The 12,542-nt window shown below is 46.7% G+C and overlaps 1 protein-coding gene across 1 annotated transcript in view; it reads left to right on the top strand.

Annotated features, from left to right (window-relative positions):
• Positions 1-12,542, top strand: part of LOC112216467 (collagen alpha-1(XVIII) chain-like) — a gene marked incomplete at its 3' end in the record, with an annotated part of 133,036 nt that overhangs the window by 60,600 nt on the left and 59,894 nt on the right. The window contains exons 3-5 of the mRNA XM_042298627.1: positions 777-1,324; positions 6,810-6,884; positions 7,816-7,908. Of these exons, the coding sequence (XP_042154561.1) occupies positions 777-1,324; positions 6,810-6,884; positions 7,816-7,908 (716 nt within the window). The remainder of the gene's footprint in view (positions 1-776; positions 1,325-6,809; positions 6,885-7,815; positions 7,909-12,542) is intronic.

Here is a 12,542-nt window from a genome sequence, read left to right as displayed (position 1 = left end):
AAACAGGTGATAGCTCTATCTGGCCATTGGCCTCTGTTCTATTACACCAGTAAAACATGCACTCAGACCAAGGGTTAAGGTTAACTATAGACACTGTCTTGAAGCAGCCTGAAAGCTGATGGCCAGTAAAGACAGACTATCTATCTGTGTCTCTTTATGGGGAGCTAGCGATAGCGGTGTGAGCTAGCCTAGCGGTGTGAGCTAGCCTAGTGGTGTGAGCTAACCTAGCGGTGTGAGCTAGCCTAGCGGTGTGAGCTAGCCTAGCGGTGTGAGTGTAGTCATCTTCTTGAAACTGGGGTAGAATTGCAATCCTTTTTCTTTAACGTGAGTCCATTGAAGGGGAAAGTAATTGTGGGAAATAAAAGCATGCATGACTTGCCAGAGAGAAGGGAGTAGGTTGGGGGGCAGGTAGCCTGACAGATTTTTACCTTGTCAGCTCAGGGATTTGATCCAGCAACCTTTTGGTTACAGTAACCGATAGGTTGCTGGATCAAATCCCTGAGCTGACAAGGTAAAAATCTGTCATTCTGCCCCTGAACAAGGCAGTTAACCCACTGTTCCTTGGTAGGCTGTCATTGTAAATAAGATATTTGTTTTTAACTGGCTTGCCTAGTTAAATAATAAAGAATAAAATAGTCTGTGCAGTGAATTTTCAGACCAGTTTCCAATCAATAAAAACATTCATGATGAATTAATCATGAATAGACACTTCATCAAGTCTTCCTATGTATTCATTCACTATTTATGTGATCTAATGGTATTTCTTTGTGTTTCAGAGGGGGGTTCCCAGGGCCAGATGGACCTGACAGAGCTGATCGGCGTTCCTCTCCCCCCCTCCGTCTCCTTCGTCACGGGCTTTGAGGGCTACCCGGCCTACCGTTTCGGGCCCGATGCCAACGTGGGCCGCCTCACCAAGTCCTTCATCCCTGACCCCTTCTACCATGACTTCACCGTGATCGTCACCGCCAAGCCCACCACGCGGCACGGCGGGGTCCTATTCGCCATCACCGATGCCTACCAACGGGTGGTGCAGCTGGGCGTGGCGTTGAGCCCCGTGGAAGACGGGTCTCAGGAGGTGCTCCTCTACTACACTGACCCGGGGGTCGGGAGCACCCAGGAGGCTGCGAGCTTCAAACTGGCTGACCTGACGGGGAGGTGGGCCCGCTTCACGTTGACGGTGCAGGGGACAGAGGTGCGTCTCTACATGGACTGTGAGGAGTACCACCGTGTGGCCTTCCAGAGGAGCCCGGAGCCCCTCACCTTCGAGGCCAGCTCAGGCATCTTCGTGGGCAACGCAGGTGGTACGGGGCTGGACAGGTTTGTGGTGAGTTGACGGGTTTTTGTTGTGTTGTTTGTGTGTGTGTGTGTGTGGGGGGGCAGGATCTGCTCAGCCCAGTCCTGGCACCCCAATGGTAGAACCAGATTCCCCCTGAAGCTATGGCAGCAGAGTTCCTGCCCATCTTTTGTAAATGTCTGAAACCCTACTTCTTCAAAGAATATCTTAAATAATCCAACAACACCCTCCCTTCACACCTTCACCTCAGCCCGAGAGGTGCATTTGTCCATTTTCTCTTCATCTAAACCAGTCCTGGTCCTGGAGGGCCTAAACACTTCAGTTTTTTGTTTTCTACCTGGTATTTAATTGCACTCACCTGGTGTCCCAGGGCTACCCAGTCATTGTCCTGGAGGGCCTAAACACTTCAGTTTTTTGTTTTCTACCTGGTATTTAATTGCACTCACCTGGTGTCCCAGGGCTACCCAGTCATTGTCTTGCAGGGCCGATAAAACCTCTGGTTTTCATCCTTTCCTGACAAGCAAAACATTTTTGGAAGTTTGTCAACAATCGACTAATGAAACAAATACTAAAAGAGCATCTTCGGGTGGAATTTGGCTTTAACTAGTTTTCAGTCACACTATGTATGTGTGACTCACTGGGGTTTGAACCCAGGTTTTCTGCGAGTCACGAGAAAGTGTTATCCTATTGACCTAAAGCCTAGGCATTACACTAGTATATTTCACCCAAAATGCTACTTCCACTCCACCCTACTAGAGCCCTGCATAGGCATGAATCGAGCCCTACCTGTGATCGTTATGTTCAGACCCTACCCTACCCAGGCTTGATTGCTCCGGCCCCGCCCTGTCCCGCCCGGCCCCGCCCTGCCCCGCCCGACCTCCTCCATTAGTAAATCCATTAGCTCCTCCTCTCTGTCTGTCACTCACTCCCTTCACGCTGTTCACTCTGCATGAGCTCTGCTCATGGCGCTCTGAGTTTGTGAGTATCCATAGCAACGGAGAGATGTGAGAGAGCTGTTAGCTACTTTTGCCACCCGAAACTCAAGGAACATTATTATTTTCTTTTAAATGATCTGTCCTGTCTTATATTTGACGAGGTTGAAGCACTTCTGACACCATGTTATGATTTTAGTCAGATATGACTCTACTGCGCAGCAGAGGACGAGCAAATGGTTCAGGGTCAAATTGTTAGTGATCAATTTAGTGAAGCCCGAGCCCTGCCCACACTCTAGTTATTGATGTTAAAACCCTACCTGACCTTTAACCCCGATGTACAATATTGGGGCCAGTCGAGCAAGTAGCAGAGCTCTACACCCTACCACTACTACTTAGATGTTGTACTAATCTAAACAGAATGGATTAACTAATAAAGTATTGCCTGCCTCAGTTTTTAAGAGCACCAAAAAGCTATTGCTAGCAGCTGTTTCCCACCCATAAAGTTTCATTGGAGCAAATGGGTTGGTAGTTTCAGTGAAATATAGTTAACTTAGTCTGGAGGAGCAGGAAACTCTCTGTTCTCCCCACCAGTTTCAACCAGCACCAGCCTGTCTCTTCTCACCACCCTGGATCAAAACAGACCTCTCGCTGGTCAGGGGAAAATCAAAATGTCACTCTTTGTGTTCATTACCCCTCTTTCTTTCCTCTGCCACTCTCTTTCTCCCTCCTCTCTCTCTCATTAATGTCTGTCTGACTTTGTTTTGGTCTCTGCCACTCTCTTTCTCCCTCCTCTCTCTCTCATTAATGTCTGTCTGACTTTGTTTTGGTCTCTGCCACTCTCTTTCTCCCTCCTCTCTCTCTCTCTCTCATTAATGTCTGTCTGACTTTGTTTTGGTCTCTGCCACTCTCTTTCTCCCTCCTCTCTCTCTCATTAATGTCTGTCTGACTTTGTTTTGGTCTCTGCCACTCTCTTTCTCCCTCCTCTCTCTCTCATTAATGTCTGTCTGACTTTGTTTTGGTCTCTGCCACTCTCTTTCTCCCTCCTCTCTCTCTCTCTCTCATTAATGTCTGTCTGACTTTGTTTTGGTCTCTGCCACTCTCTTTCTCCCTCTCTCTCTCTCTCTCTCATTAATGTCTGTCTGACTTTGTTTTGGTCTCTGCCACTCTCTTTCTCCCTCCTCTCTCTCTCTCTCATTAATGTCTATCTGACTTTGTTTTGGTCTCTGCCACTCTCTTTCTCCCTCCTCTCTCTCTCTCATTAATGTCTGTCTGACTTTGTTTTGGTCTCTGCCACTCTCTTTCTCCCCTCTCTCTCTCATTAATGTCTGTCTGACTTTGTTTTGGTCTCTGCCACTCTCTTTCTCCCTCCTCTCTCTCTCTCATTAATGTCTGTCTGACTTTGTTTTGGTCTCTGCCACTCTCTTTCTCCCTCCTCTCTCTCTCTCTCATTAATGTCTGTCTGACTTTGTTTTGGTCTCTGCCACTCTCTTTCTCCCTCCTCTCTCTCTCTCTCATTAATGTCTATCTGACTTTGTTTTGGTCTCTGCCACTCTCTTTCTCCCTCCTCTCTCTCTCTCTCATTAATGTCTATCTGACTTTGTTTTGGTCTCTGCCACTTCTTTCTCCCTCTCTCTCTCTCATTAATGTCTATCTGACTTTGTTTTCAACTCTGCCACTCTCTTTCTCCCTCCTCTCTCTCTCTCTCTCGCTCTCTCTTCTCTCTCATTAATGTCTGTCTGACTTTGTTTTGGTCTCTGCCACTCTCTTTCTCCCTCTCTCTCTCTCTCTCTCATTAATGTCTATCTGACTTTGTTTTGGTCTCTGCCACTCTCTTTCTCCCTCCTCTCTCTCTCTCATTAATGTCTATCTGACTTTGTTTTCAACTCTGCCACTCTCTTTCTCCCTCCTCTCTCTCTCTCATTAATGTCTATCTGACTTTGTTTTCAACTCTGCCACTCTCTTTCTCCCTCCTCTCTCTCTCTCTCTCTCTCTCTCTCTCTCTCTTTCTCTCTCTCTCTCTCTGTCAATGTGTGTTGGAGGCAGTGAGGCCTCCAGCTGATAGTGTGTTTGTGTTGGAATCTGATATCCTGTTTCTTCCCCTGTGAGGAACACTAACAAACAGACGCAACAGCAGTGGCGCTCCTAAAAGCACCTCACACTGCATTATGGAAAAATGGAGGTGTGTGTGTGTGTGTGTGTGTGTGTGTGTGGCAGTCGACCACAGCTGATTTGGATAAGAACTCATGCTGGTTTAGGACCACCAGACTTCAAAAACAACCGTCTCTGAGTCCCATGTTCATTTCCTTTTGTTTGTTTGTTTGTTGTTGTATATTTAAGCAGAGTATAAACTCTTGCTAAGAGACTTTGTGTAAGTAACTCTGACGTACGCAGCATATGTAGCTCTTCATATAACCATTAATTACATCACTTATGACATCACAACACTTACATGTCAGCTGTCTTAGCAACGGTCACTTGGTGCAACAGACATGGTACTCTACACCATGCGATGTGTTGTGCTGTGAGGAAAACACTCTTCTTGTTGTCCTGCCAAACAATGTGCATCAAATAGCTCTGGGGTTGTTTTTTTTTCACGTCATCCAACAAATGTAAGCTTTTTGGCGACGCACACCAGGGGTGGGTTTGCCATCGAACTGACAATGCATAAGCTAAAAAGGACCCCATACCTACTGTAAAATATAGTGGCGAATCTTTGATTTTATGGGGCTATTTTGCTTACACTGATCCTGGGGGGTCTTTGTTAAGGTCAACCGCATCATCAACTTTACCCAGTACCAGGACATTTTTGTCAAAAATAATCTGATTGCCTGTAAACTTTGGCTGCAGGTGGATCTTCCAGCAACACAATAACCCCAAGCACACATTACAGAACAAAGAGATGGTCTCCAGACTTGAAACCCATTGAACATCTGTGGTTTGAATTGAAGAGGGCAGTCCATCGGCGCAGACTAAGGATTTCACGGATCTGGAAGGATTCTGTACGGAGTGTTTTAAGATCCCTCACAATTTGTTTTAGAAAAAGGCTTAGTGCCGTTATCCTCACAAGGGAAAGGTATTGAAAACAAAGGGTGTCAATAACGTTGTCTACAGTAGTTGAGAAACAAAATATGACTTGTTACAAAATCTATTTCTCTGACAATTTGATTAGGATAAAATACTATAATTTCCTAAACAAATAGAGTATTTGAGCTCAGTATTTGAATTATGCACGCTGACTTCGGTCGCCAGCTGTACGGTGTTCCATCCGACGCGTTGGTGCGGCTGACTTCCGGGTTAAGCGAGCAGTGTGTCAAGAAGCAGCCTGAGTCCGTACGGGAGTTGCAGTGATGGGACAAGACTGTAACTACCAATTGGGGGAGATAAAAGGGGGTAAAAATGACCAAATAATAATATTCATCTCAGAAAAGCTCATAAAACTTTGATGGAATCAGAGCTGTTGCATGGAAACATTTCCTGTTTACCTTCAACCTCTCTTTACAGCATCAGATGGACTTGATTTAGTTTACTGAGCCTCTCTTCTCCCTCCTCTCCCCTTCTGTCTTCTCCCTCCCCTCCTCCTCTCTCCTCTCCCCTTCTGTCTTCTCCCTCTCCTCCTGTCTTCTCCCTCCCCTCCTCCTCTCTCCTCTCCCCTTCTGTCTTCTCCCTCCCCCCTCCTCCCTCCCTCCTCCCCTTCTGTCTTCTCCCTCCCCTACTTCTCTCTCCTCTCCCCTTCTGTCTTCTCCCTCCCCTCCTCCTCCCTCCTCTCCCCTTCTGTCTTCTCCCTCCCCTCCTCCTCTCTCCTCTCCCCTTCTGTCTTCTCCCTTCCCTCTTCTCTCCTCTCCACTTTGTTGGATTGAAAACAGGTGTTTGTCCTCTGGATAGACCCATAAACAGATTAGTCAAACATGCCATGTGCCATTCGACCCTCCTGGCAGTCATTGTTAGTGAGATCTATGTTCTGTTAAAGCGGTTTAAAGGCTGCTGTCTTGAAGAGTTTTTGTCAGATTGAGGTACCTGTTACCAGATTGAGGTACCTGTTACCAGGTTGAGGTACCTGTTACCAGGTTGAGGTACCTGTTACCAGGTTGAGGAACCTGTTACCAGGTTGAGGTACCTGTTACCAGATTGAGGTACCTGTTACCAGATTGAGGTACCTGTTACCAGATTGAGGTACCTGTTACCAGGTTGAGGTACCTGTTACCAGATTGAGGTACCTGTTACCAGATTGAGGTACCTGTTACCAGATTGAGGTACCTGTTACCAGATTGAGGTACCTGTTACCAGATTGAGGTACCTGTTACCAGGTTGAGGTACCTGTTACCAGGTTGTTAGGAGGTACCTGTTACCAGGTTGAGGTACCTGTTACCAGGTTGAGTTACCAGGTTGAGGTACCTGTTACCAGTACCTGTTACCAGGTTGAGGTACCTGTTACCAGATTGAGGTACCTGTTACCAGATTGAGGTACCTGTTACCAGATTGAGGTACCTGTTACCAGATTGAGGTACCTGTTACCCCCCCCCATGGTACTGTTAGTGTTTATACTAGTGTTAATGTGCCTTAACCTCTCTCTCTCTCCCCAGGGTTGTATCCAGCAGCTGGTTCTGAAGGGATACCCCACAGCCCAAGATGACCTGTGTGAAGAGGACGACCCCTATGTGAGTTTTTCCCAATACTACATCTGACCTTCTTTTCACTTGAGCCCTAATAGGTAGGCCTGGGTAGGTCAGGGTGGGACTGGGTAGGTCAGGGTGGGACTGGGTAAGACAAGGTAGGACTGGGTGGGACTGGGTAGGACAAGATGGGACTGGGTAGGACAAGGTAGGACTGGGTGGGACTGGATGGGACTGGGTATGGCTGGATGGGACTGGGTGGGACTGGGTGGGACAAGGTAGGACTGGGTATAGGACTGGGTGGGACTCGCTAGGTTTCCACCATACAACTATCAAGTATTTTCAGATTAGTTATCATAAAGTAAAGGATGCCAGGAGAGAATATCTAGCGGACACTGTACATGGACCTCTAACCACTGATCTCGGATCAGATTTCAACCACCCCCAATACTAACACCATTAGGATGATGAAAATGTCAAATCTGACCCTACATCAGTGGTAATGTGCTGAACTTCTACCTTACTCCATCCTAAAACCTGACATGCTAACGATGAATGGGACCATCAGCCCCTCTAGTGGTGGTTAGAGGACATCGCAGGGTTGTGTGTTGAAACGTTCATTCACTTTCTGGTGAAAACAGCACTGAACTCCAGTTGTTTTATTCATGATTTAGTTAATTATTTTCTCTGTTTTTTTAGCTCCGTTTTTAAGCATAAGTTATTGCTACTTGTAAAATAAGAATTTGTTCTTAACTGACTTGCCTAGTTAAATAAAGGTTTAATATATATATATTTTGTTTAAATACTTGGAAAAGCATTAGACAATTTGCTTGTGATAGAAGCATCTAGACTATTGTTCCTCACTGCCTATTGAATATGTAAAACTATTAGTGAGATTCCAATGTCATAACTTAAGCGTTATGTAATGAAAATACAAGGTTGTTACTATAGCGATTCCATTGTTACCCTCTTTCAGGCATCTGGCTATGGGAGTGGAGACGACTCCTTCGATGACACAGAAACTCTGGATGAAGTGAAGAAGGTAGTGGAGGAGAGAGAGTACACCGTGGTGAGTGACTGAAAACACTCAGACCCAGCCCTGTACACACATATTCTATCACACTATCATAAACCCACAAGGATAGTTTTACGACATTTTAAAAACATTTTTTAAATTTAAAAGAACAAATGACAATGACGGCCTACTGGGGAACAGTGGGTTAACTGCCTTGTTCAGGGGTAGAACTTTCTCTTGAACACTGCCTTCCATCTTCCTTCAACTGTCACATGGACACCAAGCACACTGCTTAACATCAAAACAGCTGCTGATGCTTGGCTGAGTTTTCCTTCCAGTTTCCCTTGAGCTTTTCTCTCCCATTTACCAGGGATTGGATATCATCTGAAAAGACTGTGATGAGATAAAGTGTTTCAGTGGGAGAGACCACACAGTGTGCACATTTGGGGTTTTGCCCTAACACTACACAGCTGTGTGGTGTCTTTGCTATGCCGGATTAAGTGATATGACATGCTATTCTATAATATCACCTGATTGAACTAATCATGTAAATGTAATTCACTAGAAAGTCGTGCGAAATATTGTTTTTTATAGAGCTGTGATCTTCCGAATAAACTCTTAAAGACCTGGCCATTTTTTACATCAATAGCAGTCGATTATTAATCGTCACCTTATTCAGTCTCATCTGAACATCGTAGAATTTTCGGTTATCTTCACGAACCCTGGCTAACAAGATGAATCGCAATACATAATTTGGTTTATTTATTTACTAAATACCTAAACAATCACACAGGATTACATAAACACAGGATGGGTCATACATTGATTACTAATTATGTCATAAAAGAAAACGTCCCTAGCGGACGGAACCGATATGATGGCTGGTTACACAAAGAAAGGGGATTGAGTTTTGAATGAAAGTGTGGGAAGACTGAGGAACAAAGGAATTTGGTCTCTGATCGGACTTTGTAAAGCTATGCTATCGTAAATACAGACTCTTATGCATTCTAAATAACCACCCATTTGGAAAAGGAAAATGCAAGAAATATTTACTCTGAGCCGTGCTTCAATAGGTTAGTCGTAGATGGAAGACCGTGTTGCCTAACAGAGATTTTCCTGTCCTCTGAAGAATGTCTGGTGGTAGAGTGGATACGTTGTAGTACTTTGTCCGTCCTTTCCTAGCCCACATTTACAGCTGCTGCTGCTCATTCAACGGCTAGGAGGTATCCCTTCTTTAGTGAATAAGAGTTCAAAGTTCATACCAAGTTGCCATACTTTAAGCTCGCGCTGAAGTTGGCTTAGTTCTGTAGTTTGATATTAGCCCTTTTAACGTATGGACCATCGTCATCACGTCCTCGGGAATACAAATGTTAATTTCGTTAACACGGGCTTATGTAGTGGGGAGAGAAGGGCGTGTTTCATAGTTTACAACCAATGTCTGTTCACATGGGCGGGGCCTCTGAGTTGAGCCTAGTTCACTTATGAAAACCAATTCTCTCATTTAGAAGCTAAAACATTTAATCTTTTCAGAAATAGTTTCATATTTAAACATTTAAATTGCACAACAATTCCATGTGAATCTCATAACTAGAATGTGTAGACTTTCCAAGATAGAGTTTATGTCATCCTATCATCAGTAATAATGTCTCAGGTGACAACTGATGTGATATCATATTCTTTAAGTACCAACGAATATTTTTAACTGGTTGGATTACTGAAATATGGTTCTGGTCCCCACCCTTTTATGTTACCAGAGTCTCTATGTTAACAAAGGGCTTTCCAAGAGTCACTCTGTAGATTAGAGAGAGAGGAAAGGTATTTATCGGGGTCATAAACCTCACCAAAAGGCCAACGTCATGACAGCTGATTAAAATAATCAAAGCTTGTTGCTGAGTTGGTTATCTTAGTCAGCTGTGTAGTGCTAGGGCCAAAACACAAAACGTGCACCCAGGAGGGGGGGGGAGGACCCAGGACCGAGTTTGGGAAACGCTGAGTTTGGCTACACACTCAGGGTTACTCCTTATCTCTTTCTCTCGCTCACCTTCTCTCTCGCTCACCCTCTCTCTCTCACCCTCTCTTCCACTCTCTCTCACCCTCTCCCTGTCTCTCTCACCTTCTCTCTCTCACCCTCTTTCTCACCTTCTCTCTCTCGCCCTCTTTCTCACCTTCTCTCTCTCGCCCTCTCTCTTCCACTCTCTCTTGCTCTCGCCCTCTCTATCTTTCACTCACTCTCTCTCACCCTCGCTCTCTTCCACTCTCTCTCCCTCTCTCTCTCGCCCTCTCTCTCTTCCACTCTCTTGTTCTCTCTCTCGCCCTCTCTCTCTCTCTCCCTCTCTCTCTCTCGCTCTCTCCCTCTCTCTCTCTCTTCCACTCTCTCTCGCCCTCTCTCTCTTCCACTCTCTCCCTCTCTCTCTTTCACTCTCTTCCACTCTCTCTCTTCTACTCTCTCCCTCTTGCCCTCTCCATCTTTCACTCTCTCTCTCTCTCTCTCTCTCTTGTTCTCTCTCTTCCACTCTCTTGCTCTCTCTTCCACTCTGTCTTGCTCTCTCTCTTCCACTCTCTCTCCCTCTCTCTCTTCCACTCTCTCTCCCTCTCTCTCTTTCCACTCTCTCTTGCTCTCTCTCTTTCCACTCTCTCTTGCTCTCTCTCTTCCACTCTGTCTTGCTCTCTCGCTCGCTCTCTCCCTCTCTCTCTCTTCCACTCTCTCTCGCCCTCTCTCTCTTCCACTCTCTCCCTCTCTCTCTTCCACTCTCTCCACTCTCTCTCTTCTACTCTCTCCCTCTTCCCTCTCCATCTTCCACTCTCTCCCTCTTGCCCTCTCCATCTTCCACTCTCTTGCTCTCTCTCTTCCACTCTCTTGCTCTCTCTCTTCCACTCTGTCTTGCTCTCTCTCTTCCACTCTGTCTTGCTCTCTCTCTTCCACTCTCTCTCCCTCTCTCTCTTTCCACTCTCTCTTGCTTTCTCTCTTTCCACTCTCTCTTGCTCTCTCTTCCCCTCTGTCTCTTCCACTCTCTCTCGCCCTCTGTCTCTTCCACTCTCTCTCGCCCTCTCTCTCTTCCACTCTCTCCCTCTCTCTTCCACTCTCTCTTGCTCTCTCTCTTTCCACTCTGTCTTGCTCTCTCTCGCCCTCTTTCTCACCTTCTCTCTCTCGCCCTCTCTCTTCCACTCTCTCTTGCTCTCGCCCTCTCTATCTTTCACTCACTCTCTCTCGCCCTCTCTCTCTTCCACTCTCTCTCACCCTCGCTCTCTTCCACTCTCTCTCCCTCTCTCTCTCGCCCTCTCTCTCTTCCACTCTCTTGTTCTCTCTCTCGCCCTCTCTCTCTCTCTCCCTCTCTCTCTCTCACTCTCTCCCTCTCTCTCTCTCTTCCACTCTCTCTCGCCCTCTCTCTCTTCCACTCTCTCCCTCTCTCTCTTTCACTCTCTTCCACTCTCTCTCTTCTACTCTCTCCCTCTTGCCCTCTCCATCTTTCACTCTCTCTCTCTCTCTCTCTCTTCCACTCTCTTGTTCTCTCTCTTCCACTCTCTTGCTCTCTCTTCCACTCTGTCTTGCTCTCTCTCTTCCACTCTCTCTCCCTCTCTCTCTTCCACTCTCTCTCCCTCTCTCTCTTTCCACTCTCTCTTGCTCTCTCTCTTTCCACTCTCTCTTGCTCTCTCTCTTCCACTCTGTCTTGCTCTCTCGCTCGCTCTCTCCCTCTCTCTCTCTTCCACTCTCTCTCGCCCTCTCTCTCTTCCACTCTCTCCCTCTCTCTCTTCCACTCTCTTCCACTCTCTCTCTTCTACTCTCTCCCTCTTGCCCTCTCCATCTTCCACTCTCTCTCTCTCTTCCACTCTCTTGCTCTCTCTCTTCCACTCTCTTGCTCTCTCTCTTCCACTCTGTCTTGCTCTCTCTCTTCCACTCTGTCTTGCTCTCTCTCTTCCACTCTCTCTCCCTCTCTCTCTTTCCACTCTCTCTTGCTTTCTCTCTTTCCACTCTCTCTTGCTCTCTCTTCCCCTCTGTCTCTTCCACTCTCTCTCGCCCTCTGTCTCTTCCACTCTCTCTCTTCCCTCTCTCTCTTCCACTCTCTCCCTCTCTCTTCCACTCTCTCTTGCTCTCTCTCTTCCACTCTGTCTTGCTCTCTCTCTCCCTCTTTCTCACCTTCTCTCTCTCGCCCTCTCTCTTCCACTCTCTCTTGCTCTCGCCCTCTCTATCTTTCACTCACTCTCTCTCGCCCTCTCTCTCTTCCACTCTCTCTCACCCTCGCTCTCTTCCACTCTCTCTCCCTCTCTCTCTCTTCCACTCTCTCTCTTCCCACTCTCTTGTTCTCTCTCTCGCCCTCTGTCTCTTCCCCTCTCTCTCTCTCACTCTCTCCCTCTCTCTCTCTCTTCCACTCTCTCTCCCCTCTCTCTCTTCCACTCTCTCCCTCTCTCTCTTTCACTCTCTTCCACTCTCTCTCTTCTACTCTCTCCCTCTTGCCCTCTCCATCTTTCACCTCTCTCTCTCTCTCTCTCTCTTCCACTCTCTTGTTCTCTCTCTTCCACTCTCTTGCTCTCTCTTCCACTCTGTCTTGCTCTCTCTCTTCCACTCTCTCTCCCTCTCTCTCTTCCATCTCTCTCTCCTCTCTCTCTTTCCACTCTCTCTTGCTCTCTCTCTTTCCACTCTCTCTTGCTCTCTCTCTTCCACTCTGTCTTGCTCTCTCGCTCGCTCTCTC

Source organism: Oncorhynchus tshawytscha, linkage group LG16 (genome assembly GCF_018296145.1).
Source record: "Oncorhynchus tshawytscha isolate Ot180627B linkage group LG16, Otsh_v2.0, whole genome shotgun sequence".
Taxonomy (NCBI): domain Eukaryota; kingdom Metazoa; phylum Chordata; class Actinopteri; order Salmoniformes; family Salmonidae; genus Oncorhynchus; species Oncorhynchus tshawytscha.
Note: the sequence above shows the minus strand (reverse complement) of the source record. Positions and strands in the feature narration are given on the sequence as shown.